Source organism: Oncorhynchus nerka, linkage group LG3, assembly GCF_034236695.1.
Source record: "Oncorhynchus nerka isolate Pitt River linkage group LG3, Oner_Uvic_2.0, whole genome shotgun sequence".
In the NCBI taxonomy this organism is placed as follows: Eukaryota; Metazoa; Chordata; class Actinopteri; order Salmoniformes; family Salmonidae; genus Oncorhynchus; species Oncorhynchus nerka.
The window spans coordinates 58,864,294-58,877,344 of NC_088398.1; the positions used below are offsets into that span (position 1 = coordinate 58,864,294).

The window sequence follows — 13,051 nt, forward strand, 5'->3', positions numbered from 1 at the left end:
GAGTCTTTGAATGAGATGGAGATAAAACTGTCCAGTTTGAGTGTTTGTTGCATCTCGTTGGAGGTGGAGGGAAGGGTGGTTTGAAGGGGATTTATCTGTAGCCACTCATTCATAGATGGTTGTAGTGAGGAGGACTATGGATGGCGAGGTAGGTAGAGTGAGGATGGTACCTCCTATTGAACCGAACTAGCAATGTCATCCTATGACACCGTTATGAAGGCCTTATGCTGGAGGTGTCCAAGTAGTTCAGGCTTGAGTTTTAGGTAGATGTATTTGGGACTGAGGGATAGACTAGGTAAATACACACTCACCCATAGCTGGTCGTCATGTCCTGGTGGGCTCTTCTTGATGAAGGCTCCATAATAGGTGGCTATGTTTCTGTGGTGGGAGTACTTCTTCAGCATATTAATCTCCAGTTTAATCTCCTCTTCTTCATCCTAGACTCACACACACAGAGAGAGAGAGAGAGAAAAAGAGAGAGCGAGAGAGAGAATGACCATTAATAGAGCTAATAAATTCCCATTGCCCTGCAGGGGGGGGGGGTAATTTTATGAAGTAATGGAGCGAATCATAACAAACAAAACAAATATTCATTGTTCTATTTGTCCTGGCCAGGGAACACATCCTAGAGACATGTGAACTGATAACAGTCTCATCTGAGAGCCCCTGGTGACAAACCAACCAACCACACACACCCCCTAACGACCTCTTTGTTTTGTGTATGATGGTCGATGAACTGACACTCCATAGGTTGTTTACCCCTCATGGCATTTCCAGAGGGGAAGTTTGTTGTAATCATGACAACAATAACAGAAACAGACTGCTATTTATTCAACCAAATTGAGCCTGGTAAATAACACCATTTATTGACTTTCAGTCACAACGAGAATGTTGACGAGCATGGAAGTGAAAATGGCACGTTCTATATCGTAAATGATAATGGAGCCAAATAAACCAATATTATCACACAGGCGCGCACACACACAGTGTATGATTCACTCATAAACCATTTTGGCTGGTAAAGCATTGATTTAGCAGTGGTAGAGCATTGATTTAGCAGTGGTAAAACATTGATTTAGCGTCACTTTGTATAACGCTCCCTCGACATGTGGTCTTCCTGTTGCTGGGATGACCTGTCATTTTTTTTACTCATCGTCTTATTAATGAAGCCGGTGACTTATGTGGTCCTCCCTGATCATATTCTAGTCCTGTACCTTGGCATCGACTTCATTGGACCACTTCCTTTTTTTTGTTTTTTTTAGCGCGTCACTTGTACTTCCTGTTAGAGTTTTTGCTTGTAAGCAGGAATGAGGGAGGACAGAAGTCGTTACGGTCAGATTTGAAAAATGGAGGGCGAGCTTTGTAGGCGTCTCTGTGTGTGGAGTAAAGGTAGGTGGTCTAGATTTTTGTAGCCTCCACTTGCTTAGCTGACATTTCTGGTAGATTTAAGTTTTCCTGTATTAAAATCGCCGGCCACTAGGAGTGCCGCCTCTGGATGAGCATTCTTGTTGTTGTTGCTTATACAGCTTGTTGAGTGTGGTCTTGGTGCCAGCATCGGTTTGTGACGGTAAATAGACGGCTATGGAAAACATAGATGAAAACTCCCTCTGTAAATAATATGGTCCATAGCTTATCATAAGGTATTCTAACTCAGGCGAGCAAAACCTTGAGACTTCCTTAATATTAGAGATTGCGCACCAGCTGATGTTAACAATAAGACACACATCCACTGAGCTTAACTGACGCTGCCATTCTGTCCTGCCGGTGCATAGAAAAACCAGCTAGAATATTATCCGTGTCCTTGTTCAACCTAGTTTCTGAGAAACATAGGATATTACAGTTTTTCAGGTCCCGTTGATAGGATAGTTTCAAACGGAGCTCATCCAGTTTGTTCTCCAGTGATTGTTGTACATTCGCCAATAGAACAGAGGCAGATTATTTACTTTCCACCGTAGCTTCATTAGGGTGCACGCGCATCGGCCTCTATATCGCTGTCTCTTTCTCTTCCGGATCAGGGCCAGGTTTCGGTCATAGGAAATGTAGGAGGAGACATTATGTACAAAAAAATTGAGCTCACAAAATAGCAGAATTGGTCAGGAGCACGTGAAACATCCGCTATGCATTTCAGTGCCATTCTTTTCTCAGTCTGCACTTTCCATAACCTCATATTTTCATCACCACATCTTCTATCCCCCAGTTCTCTCATAGTCCGGATGCCATTTTCACAACTCTAAATCATGTGTAGGAAGTGAGATAATGATGGTGGGAGGTGTTAACAAGGATGGCCATCTTACAGATAGTATCACACACAGTGGAAAGAATAAGAGGGATGGGTCACCCTTTTTGATACCTCCCACCATCATTATCTCACTTTCTACAATAAAGATATTCAGCTAAGAGAGTGAGCCAAGACAGTGAGAAGAGATGAGTTGAGAGAGACAGTGCACGAGAGAGAGAAAGAAGAGAGAGCCAACAAGAGGGAGAGAGGAAAGATGGAGACTGTTTGAATCAGGGCTTTTGCTAATAACTTTGACTCCTATTGAATCCCAGTGAATTAGCCTCCAAAAGCAGCCTCTCTGCTAGGTTAGCTTGAGGAGCAGGACTCTAGATACTACAGTCCTCTGCTCTAGTACACCTAATGTGATTAGAAGTTATACAGTCAAAGAGGCAGGGAGAGGAGTGATAGGGAGAGAAAGAGCAAAAGGAAGGGAGAGAAGAGAGATGGGTAGTGATGGGAAGAGAGCAAGACAGAGAGAGGAGGAACAAGAAAGAGGGCGGGAAAGCGAGCAATAGAAAAGGGGAGAGCAAGAGAGAGAAAGGAGACAGCAGGCAGGAGAGGTGATGAGAGACGAGTGGCTGAGCGACTTAAACCCCTCCCATAATCCCACTGCACTTCAAATGAACCTTCTGAGAGGAGGAAAGAAAAACAAACTCTTCCCCTTCTCTCTCTTCCACTCTTCTCTATTTCTCCCTCTATGCTGTATGTAGGACAGGAAGTGGTATCTGGGTCAGAGCAAATATGCTGAATTGAGCCTGTAGAGTAGAGTGAAGCTAAAACTATACTGGAGCTGTCTGTAGCTCTACTGTAATATGTTATATTCACAGGAACACACGGAACACACATACATGGTAGGGAGCTGTCTGTAGCTCTACTGTAATATGTTATATTCACAGGAACACACGGAACACACATACATGGTAGGGAGCTGTCTGTAGCTCTACTGTAATATGTTATATTCACAGGAACACACAGAACACACATACATGGTAGGGAGCTGTCTGTAGCTCTACTGTAATATGTTATATTCACAGGAACACACGGAACACACATACATGGTAGGGAGCTGTCTGTATCTCTACTGTAATATGTTATATTCACAGGAACACACGGAACACACATACATGGTAGGGAGCTGTCTGTAGCTCTACTGTAATATGTTATATTCACAGGAACACACGGAACACACATACATGGTAGGGAGCTGTCTGTAGCTCTACTGTAATATGTTATATTCACAGGAACACACGGAACACACATACATGGTAGGGAGCTGTCTGTAGCTCTACTGTAATATGTTATATTCACAGGAACACACGGAATACACATACATGGTAGGGAGCTGTCTGTAGCTCTACTGTAATATGTTATATTCACAGGAACACACGGAACACACATACATGGTAGGGAGCTGTCTGTAGCTCTACTGTAATATGTTATATTCACAGGAACACACGGAATACACATACATGGTAGGGAGCTGTCTGTAGCTCTACTGTAATATGTTATATTCACAGGAACACACGGAACACACATACATGGTAGGGAGCTGTCTGTAGCTCTACTGTAATATGTTATATTCACAGGAACACACATACATGGTAGGGAGCTGTCTGTAGCTCTACTGTAATATGTTATATTCACAGGAACACACGGAACACACATACATGGTAGGGAGCTGTCTGTAGCTCTACTGTAATATGTTATATTCACAGGAACACACAGAACACACATACATGGTAGGGAGCTGTCTGTAGCTCTACTGTAATATGTTATATTCACAGGAACACACGGAACACACATACATGGTAGGGAGCTGTCTGTAGCTCTACTGTAATATGTTATATTCACAGGAACACACGGAACACACATAGATGGTAGGGAGCTGTCTGTAGCTCTACTGTAATATGTTATATTCACAGGAACACACAGAACACACATACATGGTAGGGAGCTGCCTGTAGCTCTACTGTAATATGTTATATTCACAGGAACACACGGAACACACATACATGGTAGGGAGCTGTCTGTAGCTCTACTGTAATATGTTATATTCACAGGAACACACGGAACACACATAGATGGTAGGGAGCTGTCTGTAGCTCTACTGTAATATGTTATATTCACAGGAACACACGGAACACACATACATGGTAGGGAGCTGTCTGTAGCTCTACTGTAATATGTTATATTCACAGGAACACACAGAACACACATACATGGTAGGGAGCTGTCTGTAGCTCTACTGTAATATGTTATATTCACAGGAACACACGGAACACACATACATGGTAGGGAGCTGTCTGTAGCTCTACTGTAATATGTTATATTCACAGGAACACACGGAACACACATACATGGTAGGGAGCTGTCTGTAGCTCTACTGTAATATGTTATATTCACAGGAACACACAGAACACACATACATGGTAGGGAGCTGTCTGTAGCTCTACTGTAATATGTTATATTCACAGGAACACACGGAACACACATACATGGTAGGGAGCTGTCTGTAGCTCTACTGTAATATGTTATATTCACAGGAACACACAGAACACACATACATGGTAGGGAGCTGTCTGTAGCTCTACTGTAATATGTTATATTCACAGGAACACACGGAACACACATACATGGTAGGGAGCTGTCTGTAGCTCTACTGTAATATGTTATATTCACAGGAACACACAGAACACACATACATGGTAGGGAGCTGTCTGTAGCTCTACTGTAATATGTTATATTCACAGGAACACACAGAACACATACATGGTAGGGAGCTGTCTGTAGCTCTACTGTAATATGTTATATTCACAGGAACACACAGAACACACATACATGGTAGGGAGCTGTCTGTAGCTCTACTGTAATATGTTATATTCACAGGAACACACGGAACACACATACATGGTAGGGAGCTGTCTGTAGCTCTACTGTAATATGTTATATTCACAGGAACACACAGAACACACATACATGGTAGGGAGCTGTCTGTAGCTCTACTGTAATATGTTATATTCACAGGAACACACGGAACACACATACATGGTAGGGAGCTCGGGCAGAAGAACTGGGTTTACAATAAAATGATATGTTCTCATCTTAGGCATAGACCCTATAACTGGTGTGCACCACCACTACACATACATCAATGATGCTACCTGGCTCTCTGCTTCTTCAAGTAGTACTATACCATTGTATACACAGTTAAATAGTACTGGGCAATTCCACTGTAACGGAAAAATGAATGCCAAACAAAAAAACATTGATTTCAAGTTTAACTATATGCACAATGACTACTTTGAACAATTTACAAAGTAAATAAAAAAATACATATTTACTGGAAAAACTCTGCAGATGCAGTAAAATCTCCCTCCGTTTTATTCTGTTACCAAACATTGTATCTGCACAGTTCTTCCTGTAAACGTGGAAATTGTTAAAAGTTGCCTTTTTACAAAGAGGTGTATGGTTTGTTTGTTTGTTTTTTAGGAATACATTTTCAAGTGAAAAATCTGGGTCACTGTTTCCATGTTCTACAAACAGATGTTTTCTGCTGACCAGGAGTTCCTGGATGACGCATATCATCTGTACTGGATCCTGTAAATCCACTAGACTAGACTATCCCCCTGCAGGACAACGATAGAAGATCAAGATTTTCAAAAATAAACATGCTACCACAACCCAACTAATTCCCTCTCTTGGCAAACGCCCAAACCCCAACGGAAGTGTTTATTTTACAAAACAGCTGAACAGGGAGAAAATGACCCCCTTCGAAAAGTCTTCACAGAAAAGAGTTGATATGTGAAAGATCTGTAATAAGTGTAGATCACCAGTAGGACTGTATAAATACAAGCCACACGCCAATACTCAGACAGTCTGGCAAACAGAATCAATCTCTCATTCTCTGTCCTCCTACTCACTCCATCCATCCTTCTCCCTGTCCTAATCGTTTTTTTTTATTTTGCGTTATTGACAAGAGAAATAAAAGGATGGTGCTTGGATGTTTTTTTTCTCAATCAGTAACAGGGTAGGAATATGCTTTGTCGTGTAGGCAAATACTGTCTGTAACATTTGCCTAGTGACAATAGTCTGAGTCTGTCTTTCTGTTCACACTTAGTATACACGCAGGCAAACACACACACAAACTTCTTACATGCAGTATGCCAAGATAAGAGGAGTGTGTAACGCAAATAGCAATGACACACCAGTTCTTCTTCAACACGGAGGGTAAGAAACTGCTGAGTCACATCCAGTGTGTATTACTGTATTGAGCTCAGATTCTTGACACCACCTTCACTCTCACTGTAGGAGCCGTTTTGGCCCGTTTATGTGCCATTTTATGTGTTGTGTACACAGTGCCAGTCAAAAGTTTGGACACACCTACTCATACTTTATTGTTTTACTATTTCCCACATTGTAGAATAATAATAGAATAATAGTAAAGACATCAAAACTATGAAATAACACATATCATGTAGTAACCAAAAAAAGTGTTAAATTAATCAAAATATAGATATCTTTTTTTTACCCCCTTTTCTCCCCAATTTCGTGGTATCCAATTGTTAGTAGTTACAATCTTGTCTCATCGCTACAACTCCCGTACGGGCTCGGGAGAGACAAAGGTCGAAAGCCATGCGTCCTCCGAAACACAACCCAACCAAGCCGCACTGATTCTTAACACAGCGCGCATCCAACCCGGAAGCCAGCCGCACCAATGTGTCGGAGGAAACACCGTGCACCTGGAGACCTGGTTAGCGTGCATTGTGCCCGGCCCGCCACAGGAGTCGCTAGTGCGCGATTAGACAAGGATATCCCTACCGGAAAAACCCTCCCTAACCCGGAAGACGCTATGCCAAATGTGCGTCGCCCCACGACCTCCCGGTCCCGGCCGGCTGCGAGAGAGCCTGGGCGCAAACCCAGAGTCTCTGGTGGCACAGCTAGCACTGCGATGCAGTACCCTAGACCACTGCGCCACCCGAGAGGCCCATCAAAATATATTTATATTCTTCAAAGTAGCCAACCTTTGCCTTGATGACAGCTTGCACTCTCTTTGCATTCTCTTAACCAGCTTCATGAGGAATGCTTTTCTAACAGTCATAAAGGAGTTCCCACATATCATGAGCACTTGTTGGCTGTTGGTGTGTTGGCTGTTGGTGTGTTTAGTGTCATTGTCCTGTGGAAAAACAAATGATAGTGGGACTAAGCGCAAACCAGATGGGAAGGCATATCGCTGCGGAATGCTGTGGTAGCCATGCTGGTTAAGTGTGACTTGAATTCTAAATAAATCACAGACAGTGTCACCAGCAAAGCACCTTCACACCATCACACCTCCTCCTCCATGCTTCACGGTGGGAACCACACATGGAGATCATCTGTTCACCTACTCTGCGTCTCACAAAGACACGGCGGTTGGAACCAAAAATCTCAGATTTGGACTCAAAGGACATATTTCCACTGGTCTAATGTACATTGCCCGTGTTTCTTGATCCAAGCAAGTGTCTTCTTATTATTGGTGTCCTTTAGTATTGGTTTCTTTGCAGCAATTTGACCATGAACGCCTGATTCACGCAGTCTCCTCTGAACAGTTGATGTTGCAATGTGTCTGTTACTTGAACTCTGTGAAGCATTTATTTGGGCTGCAATCGGAGGTGCAGTTAACTCTAATGAAGTTATCCTAAATAGCAGAGGTAAATCTGGGTCTTCCTTTCCTGTGGCGATCCTCATGAGACCAGGTTTCATCATAGCGCTTAATGTTTTTTGCGACTGCACTTGAAGAAACTTAAAAGTTTCTTGACATTTTCCATATTGACTGACCTTTATATCTTAAACTATTGATGGACTGTCATTTCTCTTAGCTTATTTGAACTGTTCTTGCCATAATATGGACTTGGTCTTTTACCAAATAGGGCTATCTTCTGTATACCACCCCTACCTTGTCACAACACAACTGATTGGCTCAAACACATTAAGAAGTAAAGAAATTCCCCAAATTAACTTTTAACAAGGCACACCTGTTCATTGAAATGCATTCCAGGTGACTACCTCGTGAAACTGGTTGAGAGAATGCCAAGAGTGTGCAAAGCTGCCATCAAGGCAAAGGGTGGCTACTTTGAAGAATCTCAAATAGAAAATATATTTTGATTTGTTTAACACTTTTTTGGTTACTACATGATTCCATATGGGTTATTTCATCGTGTTGATGTCGTCACTATTATTCTATATGTCGAAAATAGTAAAAATAAAGAAAAGGCCAGGAATGAGTAGGTATGTCCAAACCTTTGACTGGTATTGTACATTGTTTGTCAAGGGTTATTTCTACTTGTTTTGTACACTATATGTTGGGGTCATGGGTCACTGGTCACGTATATGGGTCTTTCTATAAATAATGGGGCCAATGTGTGACATTGGGATAAACATTTCCAAATGGTTTGAAACAACATTTTTAAAAGATTTTTATGCAGTTCCACATGTGTACTTAGAGGAAATTGTCCCATAACTCCACCTATACAACAACATAGACCTAGGACTATACATTATTTAAGCAGGGTTCATATAGACAAATTCTAGGACTTTCAGGGACTTTTTCATGCACTTAATTGTTATTTTCACTGACCTCAATGTTATACAACTGTATCATTTACATATGGCCTAATATTGAATCCCCCACCTTCCCCAAAAAAGCATGCAATTTTTAAAAAATTACCACTTTAAGAATAATGCATATTTTAGGCTTTGCCAATGCATTGATATTCAAAGTATTACATTAAAAAAATGTGTGAGAACAATATGGACATTGCCTGACTAAATAGATTGGATGTATGCATGGCGATTTTTCTGTAGCCCAGTTGCCGACGCAGGTACACATAATAAACCCATGAATAATGGTAGCATTAATCTCACTATTTGAATCTCACCATTGTTGTTTTTATATTGAGAAAGTGTCCAAAAACCCGGTTTATTTTTGAATGAAAGGATTTGAATGGTAAAGCCAAGTTGAAGCAAACAGATGTCATCCTCATAATAAACGCACATGATTTAACTGAAACAGAGAACTGCAACAAGCTTGAAGCGGCAGGAAACAGTCGAAAGTGGCCACATCTCTCACAACAACTGACACAAAATGTAATCACGGATAATTATAAAGGGAGCAGGAGGACTTTTCAAGCACCAAATTGAGGAAATGTCAAATGTTCAAGGTAGGCCTATTCCAGTACTTTCTGAGCTCCAAATTCAAGTTCAAGTGTCATTCGGAAAATTCCTTCCTGGATCAGATGACGATATGTGAAAATATTACAACGTAACTAAATCAGTTGGACACCAAATGCGCATCCAACAAGTATTATCAAGGTAAGGTGAACTCTTTCGGTTTGAAGCATTCCATTTTTCAATCGCATACATCATTTTGGATTTGTGTGCCCATGAATACAGTTTTCACCCCGTAACATAAGACACAAAATGTTACGGAGTTAGATAGCATTTCTGAGATCTCTATACAAAAAAACTGTCCAACAGCTAGATCCAGGATTCTTACAGGATTTAAGTTTAAATGTCTAATTTAACTGATTAATGCTTAATATACGATATAATGACAACTTACACTGCCATTCATGCAAGGACAGAAAATTCATATTTGTCACACGATTGTTGGACAAATCCAGACACCAACCATAATAAACAGGTTAAACATAGGTTTTAAATCAACTCGTGAAATGTATTGAATATAGCTATGACTCCCCCCCTTATCTTAATGTAATGACATGGGGAAAAAATTGCTGATTATTATCAATGACTTATCAACAGCTGTAAAAAGTTGTCCAGTGTAGGAAATCCTCACGGGTACACTAGTTTGTAGCAAGACCCATATAGGTAGCAGAGGAAGGGCTTTTTTTTACCAATGCGAATGGTTCTTTCTGTTGCCTGTGGCTTTTCAAAAGGATCTCACACACACACACACACACACACAGATCTAAAGGATGTCACGCTGCTTGCTTATCAAGTACCACTTCCTCCCGATTCAGACCATACCTGGCACGAACTCCAGACCTCTGTCTTGCTAGCAGAAGTGACCAATCTCCTGAAGTGTCTTACCAGTCAGCACCACATGAAAAGCTAGTGATTCACTCCATCCAGCTCCAAACACAAACTCAGCTTTGTAGCATGAAGAGGAAAAATACTACGGAGGTTGAAGCCCTACATTCATATAAGCCTGATATTATAGCTATTTTAGGAGGGAAAATATTGACTAGGGGAATTGAGGAAAGGAGAGAGAGCAAGAGGTTAATCTTGGCAACTACTATTATCCAGCTATTTGTGTTTTGGTTATATTTAAAACATATCTAGGGCCTCAGATGCAATAAAAATCAACTTGGGGTATGTCACAAATCTACATGGGCTATAATGTGGGTGGCTATAGAGTATCAAACAATGATCAAACATAGCTGGAACCGTGAGACAAGTACTATTCTGTGATCCCAGCTTCTTCTTTGGTCTTGAAACCAGGTCTGACATGAGTAAAATTACATCCATCTGGTTCTTAAAAAGGAAATGTTCCTCTGAGGAGCCTATTGGAGGGAATATAAAGTCTAGAATAAGTCCAAGGAAGGATTAGACAGTGATGTCATAAATCACTGGATTATTCAGGAAGTAGTAGCATATGAGCACTGGGAACCAACATGGAACTCCTAATGAATGGAAGTGAATATGTGGGAGACAAAGGACTACCAAGTAAAGGTGTGGAGACTGCCAAGTGAAACTGTCAGTCTAACCAGCGCTCTGTTATATCACACACAAAACTCTCCCAATCGAGCGAAGGCTTACCTCTGTGACATCCATGACCTTGATGGCCGCCAGTTGTCCTGTCTTGACATGTCGGCCCTGCAGAGACAGACAGAGAAAGAGACACAAAGACAGAGAGAGAGACCGGGAGAGAGACAGAGAGTGAGATGAGTGAACAACATTTCAGCCCTGATATGCAAAGTATCCAAGTGACATAGTTTCAGTCAGAAAGAGCTTGACGCTTCATTCCTAACCATGACTGGACACTTCACATGACAATCATGGAAACTATAACGGCAGATATCAGGTACGTAAGTAACAGCCCTGTCCATCTTTACGACCCCATGCTAGTCTTTAGTTACCTCCAGAATGTAAATCATTCTAACCATTGCAATCTTCAATTACATCATATTTTCTGTTAACAGAGGAAGTAGTGGAATAGTAAGGGAGGGGGTTAATGAGGGGGTCACAGGGCTTTGCTGGACTGACTGGGAGCAGAAGCAGACAAGAAGGATGACTAGAGCAAAGAAAGACATGAGTTCACAACCTTAATAAAAAACCTGCTTGCAAATCAGAATCAAATGCTGAACAGAATACAGTAAGCTAGATATAAGAGAGAGAGATGGAGAATGAAAAGACAGAGAATCCCAGAGTCATGACAGTTGTATGGGCATATGTCAGTGCTGAGTTTGGGGGTCTGTTTCCCAGCGCCAGTCTGCTTAGTCTTTTCAGTGCCCTGCATGGAACAGTCACCATGACAACGTGTCCTACCACGGTTTTAACGATAGGGATGAGAGAAGGCTGAAGGAAAGAAGGAGAGGAGTGACAGGTCTAGTGTGTGTGTGTCCCTATCCTCAGCACTTGGCAACTCTGCCTGAGTCGAAATGTGTATTTAAAATTACTCAGGCACTGACAAAGACACCCCACTGAGGGCAGGGAACTCAACCAGGCAGCAGCAACACAGGACCGCACAGCACCCCAAGAGGACACTGCCAGCTACCAGACAGACTTTAACACTCCACCCGTGGCTGCCCAGGGATACATCAGACCAGAAATCTCAGCAAGGCCCCATAAATGAACTGCACACTCACAAACCCTCACAACCCCCAATCAAATAGAACTGGACTGCCTATTTGCCTGTTTAATGCCAGGCAGGGCAGGGCGTAGGGCAGCTGTGGTCCTGAGGGATTCTGTCTGGGAGAGGGGGTAATCTAATCTGGTGATCTGTCTAATGACTGTGGGGATTAAAGAATGTCTCACCAGTCCACATTCACACACAAACACACATAGGTACAACACAAGAGCAGCCTGTAAGCATAACAGGAAAAGTCCCATCACAGTTACATAGCGGTACCTAGATAAAACTAAATTGCAGGTTTATAATTCCTATACTATTCATATGATGTTCATGCCTTGAAATGGTCTTTCAACAATAATGCAGAATGGTCATCTAACAGCAATGTTATTACCTTGATGAAACCATCACAGTTAGGGATGCACAATATATCGGTGAACATATCGGAATCGGCCGATATTAGCTAAAAATGCCAACATTGGTATCGGCCAGAAGTCTAGTTTAACGCTGATGTGCAAAACCAATGTCAAAACTGACGTGCAAACCTATATAACGTAGGTACATGACGTAATGACGCCACTTAAAATGTTGCACTGCACTTGCAACACAGCATTCCTAACCTAGCCCACAATGTCTGCTGTGTGGATCGAGCAGTCAACAAGTCGAGCAGTCATTTGAAAGAGTAAGAAAATTTAAATCGAGACAACTCAAAGGCGAAATCCATTAACGCCAAGATAATGGAATTCATTGCCCTTGACAATCAACCGTTCTCTGTCGTGGGTGATGTTGGCTTTGCGACTGGTCGAGCACCGGTACACACTAACGTTACCAAGATGTTGTTCAGATGATCAGTAGCACTGTCAAAGCTGAACAAAAAAGTCTGCAAACAAGCAAACATCGGCCACGAATGTTGGTAATAAAGC

At 41.9% G+C, this 13,051-nt stretch overlaps 1 protein-coding gene across 8 annotated transcripts in view; it reads right to left on the reverse strand.

The window, feature by feature from the left end:
• The window catches only part of map4k4 (mitogen-activated protein kinase kinase kinase kinase 4), a 119,849-nt gene that overhangs the window by 54,711 nt on the left and 52,087 nt on the right, over window positions 1–13,051 (reverse strand). For all 8 annotated transcript variants that reach the window (XM_065013881.1, XM_065013882.1, XM_065013877.1 and 5 more), the window contains exons 3-4: window positions 11,096–11,152; window positions 312–437 (exon numbers count right to left, since the gene is read on the reverse strand). In XM_065013881.1, coding sequence (XP_064869953.1) covers window positions 312–437; window positions 11,096–11,152 — 183 coding nt within the window. The remainder of the gene's footprint in view (window positions 1–311; window positions 438–11,095; window positions 11,153–13,051) is intronic.